At 34.2% G+C, this 22,567-nt stretch overlaps 3 protein-coding genes across 3 annotated transcripts; 1 reads left to right on the forward strand and 2 right to left on the reverse strand.

The window, feature by feature from the left end:
* Positions 1-3,394: 3,394 nt before the first annotated feature.
* On the reverse strand, positions 3,395-11,141 carry LOC140811692 (lysophospholipid acyltransferase LPEAT2-like). Its single transcript, XM_073169744.1, is given in 15 exon segments — positions 3,395-3,643; positions 3,645-3,704; positions 4,015-4,062; positions 4,152-4,262; positions 4,874-4,924; positions 5,235-5,301; positions 5,416-5,486; positions 5,808-5,852; positions 6,162-6,257; positions 6,409-6,477; positions 7,856-7,919; positions 8,017-8,180; positions 8,378-8,437; positions 8,651-8,831; positions 10,596-11,141. Coding segments are annotated over 15 exon segments (1,644 nt in total). The 5' UTR covers positions 11,042-11,141; the 3' UTR covers positions 3,395-3,532.
* A 1,549-nt stretch (positions 11,142-12,690) lies between these two features.
* On the reverse strand, positions 12,691-15,786 carry LOC140812783 (CRS2-associated factor 1, mitochondrial). Its single transcript, XM_073171139.1, has 5 exons — positions 15,168-15,786; positions 14,260-14,387; positions 13,730-13,955; positions 13,532-13,659; positions 12,691-13,171 (listed from the first exon to the last, which is right to left on the reverse strand). Exons 1-5 carry the CDS (start codon positions 15,724-15,726, stop codon positions 12,953-12,955), a joined length of 1,260 nt encoding a protein of 419 aa, XP_073027240.1. The 5' UTR covers positions 15,727-15,786; the 3' UTR covers positions 12,691-12,952.
* A 1,871-nt stretch (positions 15,787-17,657) lies between these two features.
* LOC140812979 (subtilisin-like protease SBT1.1) lies at positions 17,658-20,094 on the forward strand. Its single transcript, XM_073171368.1, has one exon. It carries the CDS (start codon positions 17,702-17,704, stop codon positions 20,006-20,008), a length of 2,307 nt encoding a protein of 768 aa, XP_073027469.1. The 5' UTR covers positions 17,658-17,701; the 3' UTR covers positions 20,009-20,094.
* The last annotated feature ends 2,473 nt before the right edge of the window (positions 20,095-22,567 follow it).

A 22,567-nucleotide genomic window follows, 5' to 3' on the forward strand; every position in this document is an offset into this window, starting at 1 on the left:
GAAGAATTCGAAATGAAAGACTTAATACATGCCAAGATGATATTAGGTATGATTCAAAGAAACGGAAGTAAAAAATGAATTGTTTCTATCACAACAAGGATATGCTCAAAAGGTGCATGAAAGATTTTAGATGCAAGTGAAAAATCTGTGGCAGAATCTATGTCTCATCACTTAAAACTTTCAGTAAGTCAAGCCCTTCAAACATATCATGCCAAAGAATACATCAGAAAAGTGCCCTATGCAAGTGATGTAGAGAGCCTAATGTATTTAATGGTGTGTACCAGGCCTGACTTGGATTACTCAATAAGTATGGTAAGTAGATTTATGGGCAACCCAGGTGAGGAACACTGGTTGGATGTAAAGTGGATACTAAGGTATATCAAAGGTACTTTAAACTCTGGTCTGGTATTCAAAAACACAGTGAAGGGAAACTTGGTGAATGGGTATGCTGATTCGGATTATGCTGGAAGCATAGACACCAGGAAGTCTCTAACAAAATATGTATTTAGTGTGAATGGCACTGCAGTAAGTTGGAAAGCAACTCTTCAACCAGCAGTTGCATTATCATCCAAATAAGCTGAATATATGACAGTGACTGAAGCCTTCAAGGAAGCGAAATGGATGAAGGGTTTCATGAAAGAACTTGGATTTAGACATGAATCTTTGACTGTCTATTGTGACAATCAAGGTGTTATACTTATATCAAAACATCAATTCTTTCACATAAGAACAAAACATATATATGTAAAAGAATCCATTTTGTAAGAGAAATCATTGAATCTGGAGATGTGCAAATTCATAAGATAAGCACCAATAATAATCCATCATATATGGGCACTAAAGTCATATCCACATACAAGTTTCATCATTGTGTGCAGCTAGTAAATGTAGCCAAGGGCTGCATCACCTAAGGAGAAGAGGAACCTGGAGGCGTTCTTATAGGAAACTTAATTTGATGAAAAGGTGGAAATTTGTAGTTCCAATGTCAACCATTGAAAATGAATTAATTAAAGATTGGTTGGAAGAATTTGGATCAATGACTGACATGCAAATGGTTGAAAGTGAAATAGATCAAGGGGTTTTATTTTCGACTAAGGAAGGTCAAAGCATATTTATATATATGCTGGTTGATCAAGTCAATCAGAGAATATGACAAGGAGTGATCTTACTCAATATAGAATGAGATTATCTCAAAATAGCCAAGAGTGTTCTTCTTACAATCAATAGGAGAAGAACAAGAGTAAACTAGAGATTGGAGAGCAGTGTGTTCTTGTATTCAAAAGTATATTGTAATCGGATACTGTCAAATTCTAATGAGATTGCCTCTCGATCAATTTATTAATCGAACCAAGTAAATCTCATATGTCTTTTGCATTATATTCTTCACGATTCATATTTGTATGTTTATCATTGTTCTCGGGTGATTACTGAATCTATATGCAATATTAAATGCTCTGATTTTCTCAAGTTCTTGAATCATAATCTTGTTCATTCACACGCTAAGAGATTCAATCTTTTACACTGAATGAGAAAGCGTGACGTAGTCGTTATTATTTAATAATAAATCTAATAAATAGCTCCAAAATTCAAATTGTTTGTGTTTAGTCCTAAAACATCATATAATATTTCTCATCTTCTATCACTCGAATCTAATATACCAAGAAAGCTCGACTTAAATTATTTATAAGATCGAGCGTTTGTAACTTTAATAAATTTATAATTTATGATAACGGTACTCTACTAATAGAGACAATTATTGCACATAACAATATGCCTCTCAATAATTGCATTTCTTGTGATATATGAAACAAAACTTATGACTTTTGATCTGATACCAATTATAGACCAAACGTTAGTGATAACCAGTGCACCTGAAATTTTTTGAAACCACACATCAGTTTAAACTCGATGGATCTACACAAACATAGACGATATCCCACTCAACCCACACACACATATATATGTCACATAGTTGGGTAATTGAATTGATACCACAGTTTTTTGGCATAATTTATGGTATTTCTACCGTAATAGTTTATATCTAATTGGAAGTTTTCAACATTAACGAATAAAATAAAAATACATATTGCAGCTACACAAAAACATGAAATAATATAGTAATCAATTTAAAAAGTCTGAGAAAATAATAATATTGTGTTACTTTTAGATATAAATGAGCGCTACAAAAACTTGTGTGAGACGGTCTCACGGGTCGTTTTTGTGAGACAAATATCTTATTTAGATCACCCATGAAAAAATATTACTTTATATACTAAGGCATAGTTTGGTACATGGGATAAGAGAGAGATTGATAAATAATCCTCCTTATCTCATGTTTGGTACCTTTTTAAAAAGCTCATGATAATATCATGGGCCTTTGATAAATAATTTTTTAGAATGATAAAATATCTTCAATAGAAGGTGTGATAATTTTAATTTAATGATAAAATACACTACAAATGACTTAATTACCCACAATTTATAAATGATTTTTTTATAAATCTATGCTAGTAGGTAGAAATTAAAATAAAATAAATATTTTATTTATTTTTATATATTATATAATATGATAATTATATAAATGAATTCGAGATAATTATATAAATAATTTTTATAAATCTCAATAAAATTATTATTATCACTCGATTAACCTTAAAAATTGATATTTGACTTTACTCAAAAAATCAAAGGCTCAATTATGAACTCAAGCAACAACTTTGAAATTATAAAATTTATTATGATAAGGTTAATTTTGTCATTACAATCTAATATATAAATCTAATCACTCTTATTAAAATCATACCAAACATTAAATATAATATCCTACATCTTATTTATCCATAACTTATCATTATATTATATATCACATGTTTATCCTATCATGTGTACCAAACTATGTCTAAGAATATTACTTTTTAGGCAAAAACTTGTGTGTGACGGTCTCACGGGTCATATTTGTGAGACGGATCTCTTATTTGGATCATCCATGAAAAAGTATTACTTTTTATGCTAAGATTATCTTTATTTGAATATGGAGGTGACATCTACGGATACGGTGAAGTTCACAGAGACCACTTACAAATAGGGTAGATTACCCATCTTATTGATCCGAAGACTAATAAAAATGATCTGAAGGGATCTGAAAGGTGAAGCGATTTACAAAATAAAATTATGCGAACTATAAAACAAACTCCAAAAAATATACATACAGATTTCAAACACACCCAAGGTCCAGTGCTGCAGAACATTCAAAACTTTAAATTATTGGCAAATCCCTTATCTAATAAAATAGAATTTTATTTTCAAAATTACAAATGAACACAGTCTTAATTTCATGTACCACATATAACACATACGTGAACCAAGAAATCGTGCCATAACGCAGAACATAAAATTTGGGATGATAACCTTAAAAACAAAACTACGAGCCACTTGTAATACACAAGCTCTGAACACAAAGGACATTGTACATATAACACCTCTTTAATACTCACTCCACACACACATACCCCCCTTCTTGCGTTGCCATTATTCAGACCACTTCTTGTACCAAATCTGGATCCATTGCCAATGGATTTCTTTGTAATAATATGGGTGCAAAAAGGGCTATGAGTAATGGTTTGCTTCTCAAACAGGATTCGAAAGTCGGCCTTGCTAACTCTCCCATCATTATCCGAATCGAACAAACTAAAAAGGCTATGAGCCTGCAAACCTCAAAGTCAACAGTTTTCTAAGTTAGTGCAAGAACGAAGAGGAAAAACAAAACAAGGCATCCTCAATGCAGTCTAGCTTATCCTGTATGAACTAGGTAATATATAATGAGTCTATCTAAGAATTACAAAATTAGCACGATCAAATTTTTCTACTCTCAACTAATTTCTTCTGAGCTTAGATGTAGTAATTGTTGCGTATGATTAACAGGTATTATGTAGTGCAAGTTTATTGATTCAGCAAAACAGAATTATGATGTGTTTAGAGGGAAAGGGGGTCTGTGTTCTTCATCACATCAATCACCTCATCGCGGTTCAAGTTTGGAATTGCAAGTGAAACAGCATCTTGAAACTGCGACATTACAATAAGGTATTATAAGACTAAAAGGGATGAGGCAATCACGAGCCGGAGCTTTAAAGAGGTGAGATATGAGAACAAACCTCGGGCTTCGAAATGTAGTTGTTTCCATCTGTTTCGATTTTAGTAAATGCAAATTCGCAGGCATGCCAGAATAGTGGCTGCTTCAAGATATGAGCTGAACCAAGCAAGAACTGAAATAACAAATCTCCAACTGTGAGAAAGTCAGGAATCTAATAACGCCAACACTATAGTTTCAAAGACGTTATTGAAGAACTCAAGGAATATGTCATAGGACCGAGCATTAATCAATATATCAAAAACTATAGTTAGTTGTAACAATATGACTCAAATATTTTAAATTGTTCAGCAACCTAATTATTAAATTTTCAGATTTGTGCCTTGAAAGAACAATTTTTGCTCCCCCAACATATACTTACGAATTTAGAGCAATATTGTCTGATTTTGTGCTGCAAATGTCAACTTAAATAAAAGCATTGTTATCTAAATATTTAGTGCTTTTGAAGGATATAAAACCCAACAAATCTTCCAAATTAACTCTGCTGCACTCGTGGGTGGAGAGAGAGCTTCGAAGGGGTTCTCAACTTTGAAAAATACAATTTTTCCCCTCTTAAGTTTCTAAGGAAATTTAGAATAAAATTGTCCGCACTTCACCCTCCACTCTTAGCTCCAACATGGCTGCACTTGACGAAAGACAAACTCTTATGCCGTTCAAACAGGACAGCAGAGCAGCACATTTAAAGGTACGAACAGCAGAATGTACCATACAGACGTGGAAATTTACCTGTTTGAAACTGACTTTCCCGATCTTCTTCACATCAATGAATCCAAACATCTGCAAAACAGTAATGTTCCTTCGCGTTGGTAAAAGAAAGAAAACAAGAAATACAATGCCACCTTCACAATTGAAGACTGATGCTGCTGTCTTTAGTAAATATCTTTTACCTAAAATTTTACATATGGCAAGTGAATTTTCTGAAGTAAATTCAGCACGTACGGGATATAATCTATGAACCATGACTTGCAATAGTTTTAAGGTCAAGATGGTATTTGTTACTTGGTAACTAGTAAGCAAAAGATCCTAGAAATTGACATATTAACATGTATCTCCTTTAATTATCAAGTAAAGAATCATATCATATCACCTTTTCAGAAAGACTGCAAGGCTTCAGTTTCAGAACTCTGAGGAAGTCATGGAATTCAACAAGTCCGCTATAAAATCAAGGAGAAGAGAATTTCAAGTAATCACCAAAAAATAATTAATTTGTAACACCTTGGATCTATTTTCCAATATAAGTACGTGTGTGTGTTTGTGTGTGTGTGTACCTTGAATCTGGATTCATAGACAGAAATATCTCCAAAGAGGCCACAGCTTCCAAGGCTTTTAGATGAAATGTCTGAAAACAAAGTCACACCATGAATCCCGCAGTCGGTTATATTAGAAATAAGAAAAATAAAATATTCTCCAGCAGTTAGGATGAGGCAGGACTTCGAAGTACCGCAAGAAAAACTTCTTAGATTAAGACTAAATTATCTTATTCTCAAGCATCATATAAGAAAATTTAGCATATGAAGCCTTACAAAGTCGGAAGACAAGTTATGGCTGGCATCACACGTAAAGAGCCAAACACTTTGGTTTAGGTGAACTAGACTAAAGCTATAAAATGACAAATTAATCTGTTTGTCTGCCACACTAGAATGAAGAAATTCTAACATACCGTTTCCACCCACGCCATTTCTACCATGTATAGAGATGGATTTTCCTGGCAAAAGGAAATGCTTGCATTAAAGTCTATATTTAGAAAACCAAGAAAAAAACAGGCTAGCAAATGGTCATGCATAGTACCTTGAATAATACTACCATTTATCTGGTTTTTGCAAATAGCACACAACAAGAAAAAACCTAGGGAGTGAATTTTTATTCAATAACACATAATAACCTATATCACTATAAAATATAGATACAACTGGATTTCTAATTTTTTTAAACAAGCAGCAGTCTAACACATTATTGCAGTGAGTTGAGCAATTCAACAGGGCTATACAAGCAACTATGGAAAGTAACTAAAAACCTGCTTCAGCTCTGCAGCCTTCGAAAAAAGCATCGTGTCACCATACGAGTGCGACGTCTGTACTACATTGAGAGCTCTCGCAATGACATGACCAGTCTGCATTTAATCGCATATATTATGTAAGCATAGCAACAAAAGTTGAGCAGAATAGTAAAGTTGAACCTAGAAGTATGGATTTTCCATATTTGTACGGGTCAAAAATTAAAACTGGAGAGAGTGGTCAATTTTTAAATTAAACAGGACTCACCCTCTGAGCAAAATCCATAGCATTTTCCTTCCGATTTTCAAGAGGTGACACTAGTGGAAGATACTCAACCTACGATAATAATTTCAAAAAACGATGAAACTGCATTAGAATAACATGCAGCATTACAATATCAGTTCAACAAGCCATACAAATGTCAATAGATCAGTCAAATCTAAAAGCTCCCTCTTGTGACCTTTAGCAAATATGTCACCCAAATCAAATATTATTTCTTCTCCACTTTGTTATATGACAAGTAACTCCAGAGATGATCAGGAAAACATTAGAAACAGAAACATATGGATATCAAAGTGAGAAAAAACAAAAAATAAAAATCATAAAAGTTAGTAGAAATAAGGTCTATTCAGTTGATATAATTAAAAACATAGTTCAAAATGAAATATGTGGCTGCTGAGATTCAAGCCCAGATCTTCACGGCCACAACATGGAATTCTTACCACTAAACTACAGCCACCTCTTGTCCTTTTGTTCTGTAATACCATATCAATGGGGTTACCCTAGGAATGAAGGTTTGATACCTTCGTTGTTGTAATATTACACTTACTCAACATAACCGACATATCCATTTGCTGATATTCAATAACGGGACAAAAAAGACACTATTGACCAACTCGTCAATTCCTGGATTAATTGACCATTCAACTTTGAACGCTTGAAATTCTGACTTTCTAAGTATGTTAAGTTCATGCCATTTTGTTGAGTTGACTTTCCAAGCTGCTAACGTTGATCTGTATCATAACGTTTCAACTGTACTAGTTAACGGTTCAGTTTTGAAACACCCGAGGCCCCAACCTTCTAAGTTATGAAGGTAATATACATAAAATATGTATCCATGTCTTTTAAGTCAAGCCGATGACAGTGCCTGGCATGCCTCGTACACTGCATGTATTTCTTAATTGTTCGACTTAATCTTTGTCAAGGTATGGATTGTTGGATAGGACTTTAATTAAGTATGTGGAGGGTGTTTCAGCACAAAACCCATAATTGTTAGGTTTTGTAGTCCATGAATACAATGCATAATTCAAGATTCTGGCTAATTTGGCTGAGAGGACGCCAAAAAATTTTCATTATTTTTGGTTTAGCTTAATTTTTGCCAAGGTCGTCAAAATTATCAGATCAATATGGCTATAATTATAGAGTTTGTCCATAATTTTTAAATTTGTCTATTTCAAGAGTGACACAAGACTAACACATATTTCTTCTTTCATTTTTGTTTGAGTGAAATTATATCAAAGATGTAATAGTTGCTCTGATATTCTAAATAAGTAAGTCAAATTTTGTTTCAGAGTCTCAATACAGGAAATTTGCAATGAAGCTCAGCATGTAAGCATACCAAAAAACCCAGAATAGCCCCTCCTATGTGGCATAGCTCAAATTGTATGAGACGTTTGAATAAATGGAGAAGGTAGAGGACACACTTCAAGCATACCTCCATGAAATTGTGGAACTGTGTAAACATTCTGAACATTAATTTTGCAAGAGTAATATTTCCCCTGAACAAAAATGGAAAATCTTGTTCAGGTATAGATCGTAAGAAACAAAACAAGACAACCAGAGAACGATAGTGCAAAAGGAAAGGGATAGTAATACCAGGACTGATCAAAGTGTACATGGGGATAACGGACTCTGACTGGTTGCACAGTAAAACCAGGGATGAATGCACCGAGTTGGAAGGAGATTAGAGCTCTTCCATTGGTTGTTGTTCCCTCAGGAAATAAAAGCAGCCGAGGAAATCGATTGCTAGAAGCTTTTCTCTGTATTCAAATCCTAGAAAGCATATTTCTGTATCAAATAATTTATATATTTGATAAATTTGTAATCTCAAACTTCATTCGAATACAAAATATTGAACATTGACAAAACCAGGCGACCGTCCTTAGCTCATGGTTTCTTCAACTACTAATTTAGAGTTGATATCAATATTTATGGAAGTTTATACAGATGCTTTTACCTTTATTTCATTTACAGCAAGCTTCCGGGAGGATCTTGAAAATCTATTAACATATATCACCTACATTATGATAAGATGCACCAAGATGACAACGTTACTTTCAAATATAAATTATTCGGAGTTAAAATGCAGTTGATTATAAAATTTTGTTCTAAAAAATTTCTGACAGCCATCACAGGCCTTCCCAGAATTCAAGAAGACCAAATAAGGCCAATGAAACTTGTGACTAAAAGGAAAAAACTGCACACTGGTTGTCTGGGAACTTGAGATTACCTGCATGGCTCTGATGATGGTTCCAACAAAAGGCATGGAATCATGCGATTCAGAGGATACTATAGTCGGAAATAATTCATAGAAAAAGAAAATCGGGTCAATATATGATACATGATTAGATACAACTATAGGAGCTGTCTCCCTTGGAGCAGGTTTTCCTCTTCTTTTTATCCAATGATAGCTGCAGAAACAATGCAGAAAGAAGATATTTAAATTTCTGATTTAGACCAAAAATGAAAGCCAACAAAGAAAACCAGAAACATATTGCTGTGAATTATCTAGTTACTCCACCCTGAACTGAATCAATTAGAACTGTATATAAACTTAGTACTCGTTAAGGAAATTTTTATTCATTATTTGGTGTCAAAGCAGTCAAACAAACCAATTATGGTATGTATCCACTTTTTCACTGTTTATACTTTACACCGTCCAAAGTTAGGAAATGTGATTAAAAAACAGCACAAATTCCATGCTCTAGCATACATTGTGTGCGTGTAATCTTTACAAGTACAATGCATTCTGATTTTTACACATTAAAATTTAATGCATAAATTCAATATTAGAGCAAGTAATATTTTATGAAATTTAAACATTTAAGAAGATCAATAAACAATCAATCTTGTGTGTTAAAATCATATATATTCAATCTTCATATAATCATTAGAGGTGATATTTTAGAAAAGATAAAAACATAAAAATATCGACCAAGAAGTCATTTTCATCCAAGGTTATTATTGCTTTTGAAGGCGATACAATTGTCAGTGTTACCATCGATTTTTTTCTACCACTGAAAAGGAGGAGTGCCATACCAACAGACTGAAGAAGTTAGTATAACACTCACTCACTTAACATATATCAGCATATCGTAAAGGAAAAAGACAGAGAGTCTAAGAAAACTGCCGGAGCATAAAATCTGCAGTAACTCACGTCTCACGGGAAACACTACTAAGACATTAACGATGTTTCTAAAAGTGAATAAGAGTCCACTAAAAACATTCAACAGAATACACCCCTCCTTATCTTGCTGTAATTAATGGAATCTGCCATTATTCGCAGATCCTTTACCTTTATTTTTCTTTCTTACCATAGTTAGTGCGGGAATTTTCTCCATTAATTGTCTTGTTATCAATTTAGATCCTGGTTTATGGACTGAATAAGAATTCTCTCCACTAAAATTTAGATAAAAATGCCTTAAGCGCGCTTGAGGAAAGCTCTTGAAGTGTACCAAACCACCAACGTCAACAATTTCACTTTTTCAATCAATAATTTATCTTAATCTATTTACTTAAGACTACCTAAAAGCAGGACATAATGCGTTAAAGATTATCGTGTTTATCATCGTACAGCTAAAACAAGCAAAAACCAACCGGAAGAAGTCGTTTTCAGCCATAAAATTGCTTCCTGATCAAATTGTTTCTTCAAAAAATAAATAAGTAGATAAACCACAAAGTATGTGCTCATCGCATAAGCAAGCAACAAGAGTCGCCTTGATAATTCCACAAAAAAAAAAAAAAAAGAAAGCTGACAAAGCCAAACTATGGTTGTGACCTTTGTCATCCTTGCGCAATTTATACTCATGCATATCGGTTTCCTTCCACCATAGTCATTTGAAATTTGAAACTCAAATAGGAAGGTCGACTAAATCGCAGAAAAGATAAATGAAAAAAAGAGTTTTAAAACAGATAATTAAGACTTTAAAAGTGGATTTACGAGGAGGTCTTCTCCGGGGAGTATATGTTGCGAAACCACAAATTGATACATGCTCTAACAAACTCTTTTGATTAAGATCAAATCTACCAACAACAAAAGTTCAGCTTTGGCCACAAAAAAGCACCGTAAAAAGACAAATTACGTCCAAAATCTGAAATTAAAATTTCCCAAACATTACCACAAGTTCGAATATTCCCAGAACTTCAACTCGAAAGAAAGAAAGAAAGATAGATACCCAAAAGAGAACAAGATTGCGCGAGAACAAAAACGGGTGACCCACATAAGCCGACACCGCCACTTAGGCATGGGATTCTGCTTATCCTTCCACCCCTGCAGCGCCAAACGTGTGGCCACGTATCCCACCATCAAACACAGCCCGAATAAGATAAGCCGTACAGCCGCAACAGGCAAGCATATCACGATCTTTACCCACTCGTACAAACCCTCGATGTTTGGCGTTTGGTTCCGAAACGGGTCGACCGTGCTGGACCCGGGAACTTCGTAATCCTGATTTGCACCGATGAAAGCAAACGGGTTCTGACGCGTTTCGTCACGCGGCTTAAAAACGACTGGAGCAGGGGATTGCTGCGGGTCCTGGATGTCGAGGATGACGTGCGGTTGGTGATCGGACTTCTGGGATTGGAGGAGAGGAGTGGCAAGAGAGTGGTCAGCAGCCGCCATTGATGATGTTAGGGAAAGAGCAGGTTTGGCGAATGCAATTCAGACAGCAGGTGAAGATGAGGAGTCGTACGTGCGGATGATTTATTGTGTCGGCATGAGAAATGCGTAGTTGGATTTCTTTAACTATTTATAGAAAAATAATTAATTAATTATATTTAGTACAATCGATCAAATAATACAGTAGTAACTCAATATTTTCATTATTTTAGTATTTTTCATTTTATTGCCTCCAAATATAATTAATCAGACGTCATCATTCACAATTTATCATCCAAGAAAAAACATTTGATCACATCATAAAATAAAAATTATTTCAAATATAATATAAATAATCCCAACAATATCATGGATTTATTCTCTTAACGACTTCAGACGACTGACTGCTCTACTTCCTGCTTGAAGTCAAGTCAAGATGTGTGTTTGAGAACCCTAATTTTATATCTTTGGAGATGTTTTGCTTCTGGTTCTTCGGAAAAAATCCACTTATGTCTCCCTTCTTCGTTGACATGGGGGAAAAGAAAATGTCTACCAGTTGAGAAGCTAGACATCAAGTAAGTGGATTGATGAGAGACAATCTATGCCAAAATTCTTAATTTTTTTGAAAAATAAATTATTTTTTTCATGTCCCACTATATCTTATTCCGATAATCGACTTCAGAAATGGTTTTCTTAATTTTTTTAAAGAGGATTTAATTTCTAAATAATTTAATAATATGAAGACACCTGAATTATGATCACTACTTTGTTTAATTGTCGGGACGTTTCCTGCAATCAATACGTTGAAATTAAGTGTCGATTTATTAGGGTAACAAATGGACTGCTAGGTAGCACGCCACATTCGACGATCTTGTCCATAAACGTGTTTCTTTTCTATTTCTCCTTTTTTTTTAAACAACGACTTATTTAAGTTGTCATGATTTATCTATGACTGTCGTTTCTCGTACCTTTTTTATTATTACTATTGATTAATATACCAGTTAAGGACGCCAACATGTACACCATCACGAATTTTTCTCAAAATCGTCGTACAACTTATTTTTAATATTATCTTTCTATTACTATTATTTTTTACTAATTTTTATATAAATCAAATTATTTAAAAAAAAACTTTGTGGTGTGCGAATCTACTAGTAATTATGATTATTTTGCGTTTGTAAAAATGTTAATGATTTTTTACTTGCAAATCGAATAATTTAGGGTGCATTTGGAGATGGATTTGACTAACGTGTTTCGATTATAATTTTATTATAAATAATAAAATAAAAGATCAAATATTAAATTCATATTTTATTTATTCACACAAAAAATAAAATAAATTTCAAATGATATCGTCGTTGAGAAAATTTGAATTTCATCTTAATTAATATAAAACACTATTTAAACAATCAATGACGAATCTTTCTTCTCTCAAACAACGAAAATACATGTATCCATTCAAATACAACCTTATTAAATATATTATCATCACACAGAATTAAATAACTTGACCATTTCGTTTTGAAAGAGATATAATTAAATATATAATTCTGTCCCCTGAAAATTTTATTTTATTTTTTGATGAGATCCTCTGAACATTTATAAAAGACTCATTTTATCCATAATAACGCCGAAACCAAAGCAAGCTTTATAGAGAAACGGTAATTGATTAAAAATAATATTACTTTCATTGAAACATAAAAAACTATGTTATGCACAGTCTCAAAACATACAATTCATCTTTACCCTCCCGAACATTTTCAAACACAACTTCATCAGGCTTCATCACTCTTCTAGTTCTGCCATTGCAATCTCTAGCGTTTTCCAAAGCCCTGTTAGCAATCTGTTGACTGTAATGGTCCAAGATTTCCCCATTACTCCGCAAAAGTCGGGGGTGTGTTCATTCTATTCCAATTCGCGTGTACAAGATCGAGATCACTCGTCACCAGAATCACTGGAATCAAAATCTGTTTGGTCTTGATAGGCACACTTGCTCTCATTTCCATTGCTAATGCTTGTTAAATTGTCATCTGAATCATCAAACAACTCCCTAGCATTCAGAAAGTAACCACCCTCTGTGGGTTTGTAATCTTTTCCCCTCCATATCACTATCTGCTCCTTTTCAAATGTAACCAGAATGCAAGGAACTAAATCCTATGCAGACAAATATAAGCAGACACATTATTGAACACTTGAACCCAAAAGATAGATGATTGGTACGGAATATGGATTATATTCTACTGTTTATAATGTGTCTGTTGACTATCTACAATGATAAGAAAGATTACAGAATACATAGAGAAACCATAATCAGAGGAAACAAGAAATCAATAAGACAAGTGGCTGAAAATGGTATTTTCCACTTGTTCAAACTTTCAAGAAATCCAGATTCCAGCTCTAGGTGCACCAATAATAAGCATCTCTAAAAGGAAATATCGGCATCCCTAAGAAAATTTTTAAATACAAAGAATAGTATATAGCAACTCCAAACTTGAATCAAGAGAGAATTATCACCTTAAGTTTGCATCCAATTTTCTTGTAGTCACTCGTAGGTAGGCCTTTACAGTCTATACGAACCAGCTCATCGGCAAGAAAAGCGTCCCGGACCATGGGTACAAGATTACCATAGTATCCATTTTTAGCTGCAATAATAGTTCACATGTTGGAAAAGATATAAGCTATTAGTGGCCAAGTAGCACAAAAACAATTTACCAAGTCTAGTCAAGGCGGGGACAGATGATCCTCTTTTCCTCATCTCTTTGGTTTCCTCAATGCTCAGGCCATCAATAGTAGTTTTGATAAGCCTCGGATATACGGGCTCTTGAGGTTTCCACATCATTAGTGGAACAACGGGCCTCATTTGGCACTTGTAATGCCTACCTCTGTATAATACAAGTTGACCACCATGTCTATGGATGATCTTACCAAATGTTTTATCCTAGAAAATAAATAAAATGAATTATAACCAAACAAAATGAAAGCATGCTTATAAAATCAAAGATTTTAGATGTATGAAACCATGGATGAAAGCATACTAATAAGATCACTGGATTATACAACCACCAAAAAAGGGGGATACTAAAATTTTTAAGTTGGAAAATAAGACAAGGTTGTGGTAAAAAGGAAATTCGACACCTCATCAGACTTGCAGATTCAATTATTCATCAAAACCATGATAACCTAGAAAAGATTCACATTAAAAAAGCAGAGCTATGGCAAAAAGTTCTTAAACAAGATAATACCTCCAACTGCGTGCATACATTTTTCATGTCAACAGTTGGAACTCCCATACACTTTATCCTGACAGCCTCCGTGCGTTTCCAGTGATTGTGAATATCACTCAACATGTTGTGTGTCAGACCATCTCTCCCTAGAATGAAGACACAAAAGCACAATAAAATTTAAAGACAAAAATACGAGTCACTCAATTGCTTGTCTTAAAGATGTGTAAAAACACATTCTCTACAAAAGTTGTTTCTTTCAATTCCAACTATCCAAATGTAAAACTTCATAAAATGTTTGACTGAAGTCAGTACATTTATAAAGGTAGCACGAAGGTCAGAGCATCCTCATCATAAAACACAAATCCAAGCAAACTCAATTTAACTGAACATCGCTCTATCCAACAACCTACAAGTTGTCCATTTGAATTTCTTTACATTTCAAGAATTACTAACTCAAACTAAATATTAGCATAGGCATGCAGTTTAAAAGACAATTGTAAACAATAATAACCATACACGGTAATGGACCTACAGGAACAATACAAGATTAATTAGCTTTTTAAAGCACAAGCGTTGTCCCATAAAAATAATGGCCAACAACCGGTTTTTTACAAATATGGCTTCCTACCAGATCAAGACTCTGCTTTAGTTGAATTTTTCCAACAAGAAAAATACATGATTTAGATTTAAGTGAAAATTGAATCTAAAGTTAGCTATTACAAGCAACATATAGAATGCATGAAACCAAATGTTTTATTGTCATCTGGCACCAGATTGAAAGTATAAAAGTTGTTGCGAAATCTCTAACGAGATCAATTACATTGCTTAAAAAAAACAGAATCGAAGAGCTATTAAATTCATAAAAGAACAAAAGAGCAGCATTTCATCAAGAACAAAAAACTCAACTCCGAAATAATAAAATTTACCTAGATTAATTTGCCTTTTCATTTTATGCCTTTGAAATCTCTCCACAAGAGCTTTTCTTTCAGTATTACTTAAAGGTTCTCCCTGAATTCTCTCTCTCATTCCTCTCCTCTTCTCCTCCAACTCATCGTTTTTCTCTAAAGAACCCTCTTTCGGATCGATGGCTGGGGCACAAACCCCAGTCCATACCCGGTCCAAACGACCCGGACCGAAAGGAGAGTATTTGGGCTCCCTAAGCCCAATAGGCCTGACTTTTGAATTACTCTCTGTGTAGCTGAAACGAAAATCGAATGGAAGGTCGGACTGGGCCGGAGATTCGGTCAGTTCTAGGGAGGAGGGCGGACGATATGGGGTTTTGGAGGGCCTTGAGTTAGTGTTATTGGATTCGCGTTGAAGATGGGTTTTAGTAGGGGTTTGTGGGTACAGCGAAGGAGGGGAAACGAAGTTGTATTTGGATCGAAGTTTCGAGGAGGAGACGGAAGTGGTTGTAGAGAAACAGTGGTGGCAAGTAATCGCCGGTGGAGGTTTTCGGCGGGAGAGCTGGCTGAGAAAGGTTAACATTTCTTGGCATACCAAGGAAATTCGCTACTTCACAACTAGTCATTCAGGTGGCAAAAGTGTAATATTTGTTTTTCTGGTGATAAAATAGAATTTTCCAAAATAACTGAAAATGTTATTTTTTAACTTAAATAAAACTATATTTCTTGCTCAATTTCAAGAAATTTCGTCTTGTTTTTACAATACGAAGTGTCCGTTATCTACAAACGAACTGGTTAACGGCGGGCGGGTATCTAACCAGACAGTAATAAAGAAGATTCATGTTCACATTTACATATGCTTTTATTTGTTTTTTAGTTGGACGTAGATATATTGCAGTGTTTTAATTTTATGTGTATCTTCTGGAGATGTTCAGTGTACTTTGTATTTGTAACTCTTTTTATCTTTTGTAATGAAATTACTTCATTAAAAAAAGAGTGAGGGACTGAACCGTGAATGCCCTAAACTATAGGGATATTGATGTATTATCCCTTAATTAGGAATATAGTATGATGAAAACCCACAAGAGCATTAAGAATTAACAAAATCCTCAATTATCAATGTTTATTAAACTCAAAATTGTTTATACAAATATTAATGATTATATAAAAAAACTACAATATGATTTAATCAAAATTTTGAATTAAACAGAAAATCAAAAAACATAATCTAAATCTTAAATTTAAAAATATGAAAAATATACAAATTCAAATATATTGATTTTATCATCTAATATATTAAGATAAAGACGAATCTTTAATTAATACCTTTTTAGTGTATGTTTGGTATGAGTGATAAGCAAAGGATAGATCGTTAAACTCATATTTGTCTCATTTTTTATGGGTCTAATTAATCAAGAAGCACATGATAAAAAAACTTATTTAGTGAAAAGACATCTCATTAGTTTAGGGAGGATTGAGAATCCAATTCCTAAAATATAACATGAATTACCATTTTACCCACATGATTTTGAAAACATTGTTATAAATATCATTTTATATACCAAATTGTCATCAATGTTAGTTTATGGTATTTTTGTCTCAACAACAAAAAATGTAAAATTTATCATTCTCATTAAAATCTTACCAAACAAAACATTCTTCATCACTACACATTATATATCTTTACCTTAAGTTTTGTCATCAATTCAATTAGTTATCCTATCATACACACCAAACGTAGCCGTAGTCATCGACTCATCGTTGGTCAGCGTGAAGAATACACGGTACTCTGAGAGTGTATAACTCTTATAATTCCAATAATTTGTTTAATCGATATAAATTGTACACCCGATCCAGGAGATATTTCAACAGGTGCTTTCGGAAACAACCCTTTAAGCCACAAAAATAAAAATTAAAGGTTTTTGAGTTTTGCGCATTCGGTCCACAGCATGAAGTGTAATGCGTTTGAAGCGATTGGGCATCATTTTGGTCCATTCACCAACCTGATGCATTATGCTTCAAGTCGAAGCAACAGCACCATAATGAATGGGATGGTCCACATCAATCCTTCACAAACAAGTCCATTAGACCAGAAGCCATCCAAATATCAAAAATGTTAAAGTTTAATCATTTGTTTTCGGATTCCAATCTCCCAACTGACCCTATCTTTGGTATTACGTACCCAAATAGTTGATCCAATTGCTACAAATACACTGGACAACAACAAAAAATGTGACTCGTTTACAATAATTGGATGGATGGATACTTAGGGTAATTTCTTAACTTAAAAATAGTTTAGGAGACTGAAAATCTAGACTTAACGTCATGCATAACAATAAAGGACTAACGAATTCAACCAGCTCAACAAGTAAATTTATTTTTATTTTTAAATACAATCTGCGCGTGCACTGTTACTTAAAGAGGAAAAAGTTGGAACGCGCACTTTCGATTGTTGGAAAGAACATACGAGTATGATTTTCAAGTTTGGCTATAAAAAGCCACGTTCCCTTCTGTTCGATTCATTTCCATGTCTTTTACTTCAATCTTCTGGAGATAAAATGATATCCAGGAGATCATTATTGATCCTATTTCTAGCTATTTACGTGTCAGTGTTATTTGCTTCGGCATTAGACTCAGAAACATACATAGTTCACATGGACAAGTTCAAGATGGAAGCTTTGGACGTGTCTCTAGGCGCTTTCAAAAGATGGTATGAATTTATCATCGAATCCATCACCGTCGAAGATGAAGATCAGCAAAGCGGAGCGATGGTGCCACTTCCTCAACTCCTTTATGTTTACCAGACTGTCGTTTCTGGTTTTTCTGCCAAGCTTTCAAAGCATCATCTCGAGTCTTTAAGAAAGGTCGATGGCTTTCTCTCAATGACTAAAGATGAATTACACGACCTTCATACAACTCATTCGCCACGGTTCCTTGGCCTACGAGAGGGCAAAGGTCTTTGGAGTGAGCAAAATCTCGCTTCTGATGTGATCATCGGTGTAGTCGATACGGGAATTTGGCCTGAACATGTCAGTTTTAGTGGCTCGGGCACGACACCTGTGCCCGCTCGTTGGAAAGGAAAATGTGAGGCTGGCACGAAATTTACTGCTTCAAATTGTAACGAGAAACTTATAGGTGCCCGTGCCTTCTTCAAAGCATATGAGTCCATAGCCGGAAGAATTAATGAGACAACAGATTACCGATCGCCGCGTGATTCTCAAGGCCATGGAACACACACTGCATCAACTGCCGGGGGTAACCTTGTTAAGGGTGCTAGCCTTTTCGGCTTGGCTAAAGGATCAGCTGCCGGTATGAGGTATACAGCAAAAATTGCATCTTACAAAGCTTGCTACAGATCAGGATGTGCGAGTTCTGATATCTTAGCTGCCATAGATCAAGCGGTCACCGACGGGGTAGATGTGCTGTCCCTTTCTTTAGGAGGTATTCCGAGGCCATATCACAGCGATAGCTTGGCTATCGCAGCATTTGGCGCGATCCGCAATGGGGTTTTCGTTTCGTTTTCAGCTGGAAATTCCGGTCCATTTGATTCAACTGTGAGTAACGTTGCGCCATGGATGATGACGGTTGCTGCCAGCTACATGGACCGAGTTTTTCCAACCAATATCCGACTAGGAGACGGCCAGGTTTTCACCGGGTCATCACTGTATTCTGGCAAGCCCACGAAACAATTGACACTCGTATACGACAAAACTGCAGGCGGCCGAGGGGCTAAATTTTGCACCAGTGGCTCCCTATCTCCAAATCTCATTAAAGGAAAGATTGTTGTTTGTGATAGAGGGATCAATAGCAGAGTTTCAAAAGGAGAGCAAGTGAAAATGGCTGGCGGAGCCGGCATGATTCTAGCGAACATCGGAAATCAAGGAGACGAACTTTTTGCTGATCCACATGTCTTGCCAGCCACGTCGTTGGGAGCTTCAGCAGCCGATGCCATCAAAAAGTACATAAACTCGTCATCCAAAGCAACGGCCATGATCAAGTTTGAAGGATCAAAGTACACTAAACCCGCCCCGATTTTGGCAGCATTTTCTTCCCGGGGGCCAAGTTTGATAGACCCCAACATAATCAAGCCGGATGTAACCGGCCCTGGGGTGAACATTTTAGCTGCATGGCCATCAAATATCAGTCCAACGCAGCTTGAAACTGACAAAAGACGAGTGAAATTCAACATAGTCTCAGGCACGTCTATGTCTTGCCCACACATAAGCGGCCTTGCAGCGCTACTCAGATCTTTCCATAAAGATTGGTCACCTGCAGCCATAAAATCAGCCCTAATGACCACTTCTTACGTTCTGGACTCCCAAAACGCACCGATATCAGATGCTGCTTCAAGAAACTCAACATTTGCAACCCCTTTTGGATTCGGTTCTGGTCATGTGAATCCGGAAAAGGCCTCTGATCCGGGGCTAATATACGATATCTCCACAGAAGATTATCTTATGTATCTGTGTAGCCTAAATTACAACTCCTCCCAAATAGCCCCTTTTTCGAGAGGTAGTTTCGCTTGCTCAAACCATACAAAGCCTCGTCCCAGAGACTTAAACTACCCTTCTTTTGCTGTCGCTTTTACCAAGAGTGCTCGAAATGCTACCGCGCATTACAAGAGGACGGTCACTAACGTTGGAACTCCGAAAAGTAGATACACAGTTGAAGTGACTGAACCTAAAGGGATATCCATTAATATTAAGCCTAAGGTTCTGAATTTTAAGAAAATGGGACAAAAACTGAGTTACAAAGTTAGTTTTACTTCAGTCGGTGAAAGTGATCATAACTACTCATTTGGATCTGTAGTTTGGGTTTCAAGAAAATATGTTGTAAGAAGCCCTATCGCAGTTACTTGGATGTAGTAATCTTGACTCTTCTTGGGTAGGGTAAGATTTCTCATTTTCATAATTTAAGAATGAATTATTGAGATTTATTAAATAATTTTTTTATATTTTGTTTACACAATTAAAATTGTCAAAATTATTTTACTTGATGACTTCTCCTTTTTTTAAAAAAATAACTTATATCATTTTTAAAGTAATAATAAATAAATAAATTTATGTTTAACATACGAATTTGAGGGGGAAAAAAGGCAATATTATAGTTTATAATGTTTACATATCGAATTGAAATTAGTTGGATTTGTGGTAAAGTTATATCGAAAGGCCAAGTAAATATACATTTATTTCATTATACGTCTATAAGAACTTTTGAAAAAAGTAAATGTATGTTATTGTTTTCAAAATAAAATCGTCGATTTCATCTGATATCGAAGTTTCAAATTTTTATCAAAATCTCGAATTCAAGACTCAATTATAACAATCTTTCCTCCAACTTAAAAAAAAAATACTATCGTTACTTTAAGTTGTAAATGACACCAAAATTCGTTATTCTCAAATAAAATAAATTCGAACATATTCAAGATTGAAATAATTGTTTAACTACAAGTAGTAAATAACTAAAGAATTGTGTGTTTCAATTACTGATTAGCCCCCATTTCAGTTGGAAATTTCTCAAACTATCTAAATGACGGATCGGATTAGTCAAATCTTTGATATGTTTTGACAATATAATTTAGTTAAAAATATATATATATATTTTTATACTAATGCTATGGTATTTAAAAATAGTTAATATGTAGTCAGCCCGTCATAGTATCTTTTTCACTAATTGGCAAACTAATATTTAGTTTTAAATATTTTAACTTTATATTTCATATATATAATCATATTTGAATTATTTTAAATTATACTTATAGTGTGATATTTGATTTGAGCGTATCAATTTTTATTTAATAAATGAGACTTAATATATTTTTTACTAACTTTTGTTATCAAATTTAATTTTTATTTACTCTTTTATTAATCAAATTTTACACTATCGCATTAGTTTTTTCTAAAAAAATTAAACTAATATTTTATTTGATGGAAAATTCCCTATTCCATTTTTACATGTTTTTTAAATAAATTTTCAGATTTTAACCATGAACGAATTTAATAATATGTTTGTTTGTTCATGCAAAAGGGTTCAAATTTCAGAATAAATTTAAAATGAACTTAATTTAAAGAATATAATTGTAACTTATTATAAGCTATATTTTTTTTTAGCTTAATTCAAGGCCATAATTCATTTTAGTAGTTTGTAGATTTATTCAACCGATTTGAATTGGGCTTTATTGTGACAGATGTTGAAGGACGAAGGTAGCCCATTTATTTAATCCACTCATTGGCCCCAATTGGGCTTCACTTTACTAAACCCGAACTAATAAATCTAATGGGGTTTTTAACATGAGTGAGTCTCATGTGAGACCGTTTCACGGATCTTAATCTGTGAGACCGGTCAACCTTATATATATTCACAATAAAAAGTAATACTCTTAGCATAAAAGGTAATACTTTTTCATGGATGACCCAAATAAGAGATTTGTATCATAAATATGACTCGTGAGATCATCTCACACAAGTTTTTGCCTTTTAACGTATTATCTTAATTTTTTAAACCTTTTTATTAAAATATATAAGAAATAAATATATATTTATATGTTATATTGTATACACGTTCGCATGTCCCCAGCTCTCTAGTATTTAATAATTAGCCTATTGGGACAGAACTAAAATATATGTGCAAAAGTACTATACTATACTATCGTCCCATGTTGTGGACCACTGAAAGCTGGCCATCTTCGTGGGCGGACCAAGGTGGCCATTTTCTCAAATAATTGATGTTTTATAAATTATTTTATTAAAAAAACTATGCAAATGTTATTTCATTTAGGTTAAATTTAGATTAATGGATTAGAAATTAATAACAAATATTTTTGCTTTATTTCGACAAATTCATTTGACAAATGATTCTGATCTCAAATAGTTATTTTTTGAATCGTTACGGTGAACATCAAATATACAATAAAATGAAGTCATTTTACGTTATCCTCTCAAATACTTCGTCAATCCAAATCCTGATATCCAAACGCAAGTCAAGATTCATTTTTGGATTTAAATTCCATTTCAAATATTGGAGTCCAAGACTTCATTAATTAAAGTTAAATCCATCTAAATAGCCGACAATTTTCTTTATATAAAAAAAAAAAAATTCAATTTTGGAAGGAAAAGAAGAGCCTGATTGGGCTGTGAGGCAAATGAGCAGCATTTAAATTCCTTCTCCTTCCTCCATTGGTGGTTCGTTACACGGAACACCCATAGCCCACTTTAAATATTGTCCAAATGCGGACCACCTACCTAATTGTGGTCCTGGGATGTCCACTCAGCCATGGGCCCATAGACCAGCCTATTGCGGCCCACATTATTCACTATAAAATAAGGCCCACGTATTATTTTTTATTGTTTAATGCGAGAGGTGGCTTTGGTTGACTAATGTCCATTAGCACGCGATATATATATATATATAAATATTAAAAATTA

Source organism: Primulina eburnea, chromosome 14, assembly GCF_022965805.1.
Source record: "Primulina eburnea isolate SZY01 chromosome 14, ASM2296580v1, whole genome shotgun sequence".
Classification (NCBI taxonomy): Eukaryota; Viridiplantae; Streptophyta; class Magnoliopsida; order Lamiales; family Gesneriaceae; genus Primulina; species Primulina eburnea.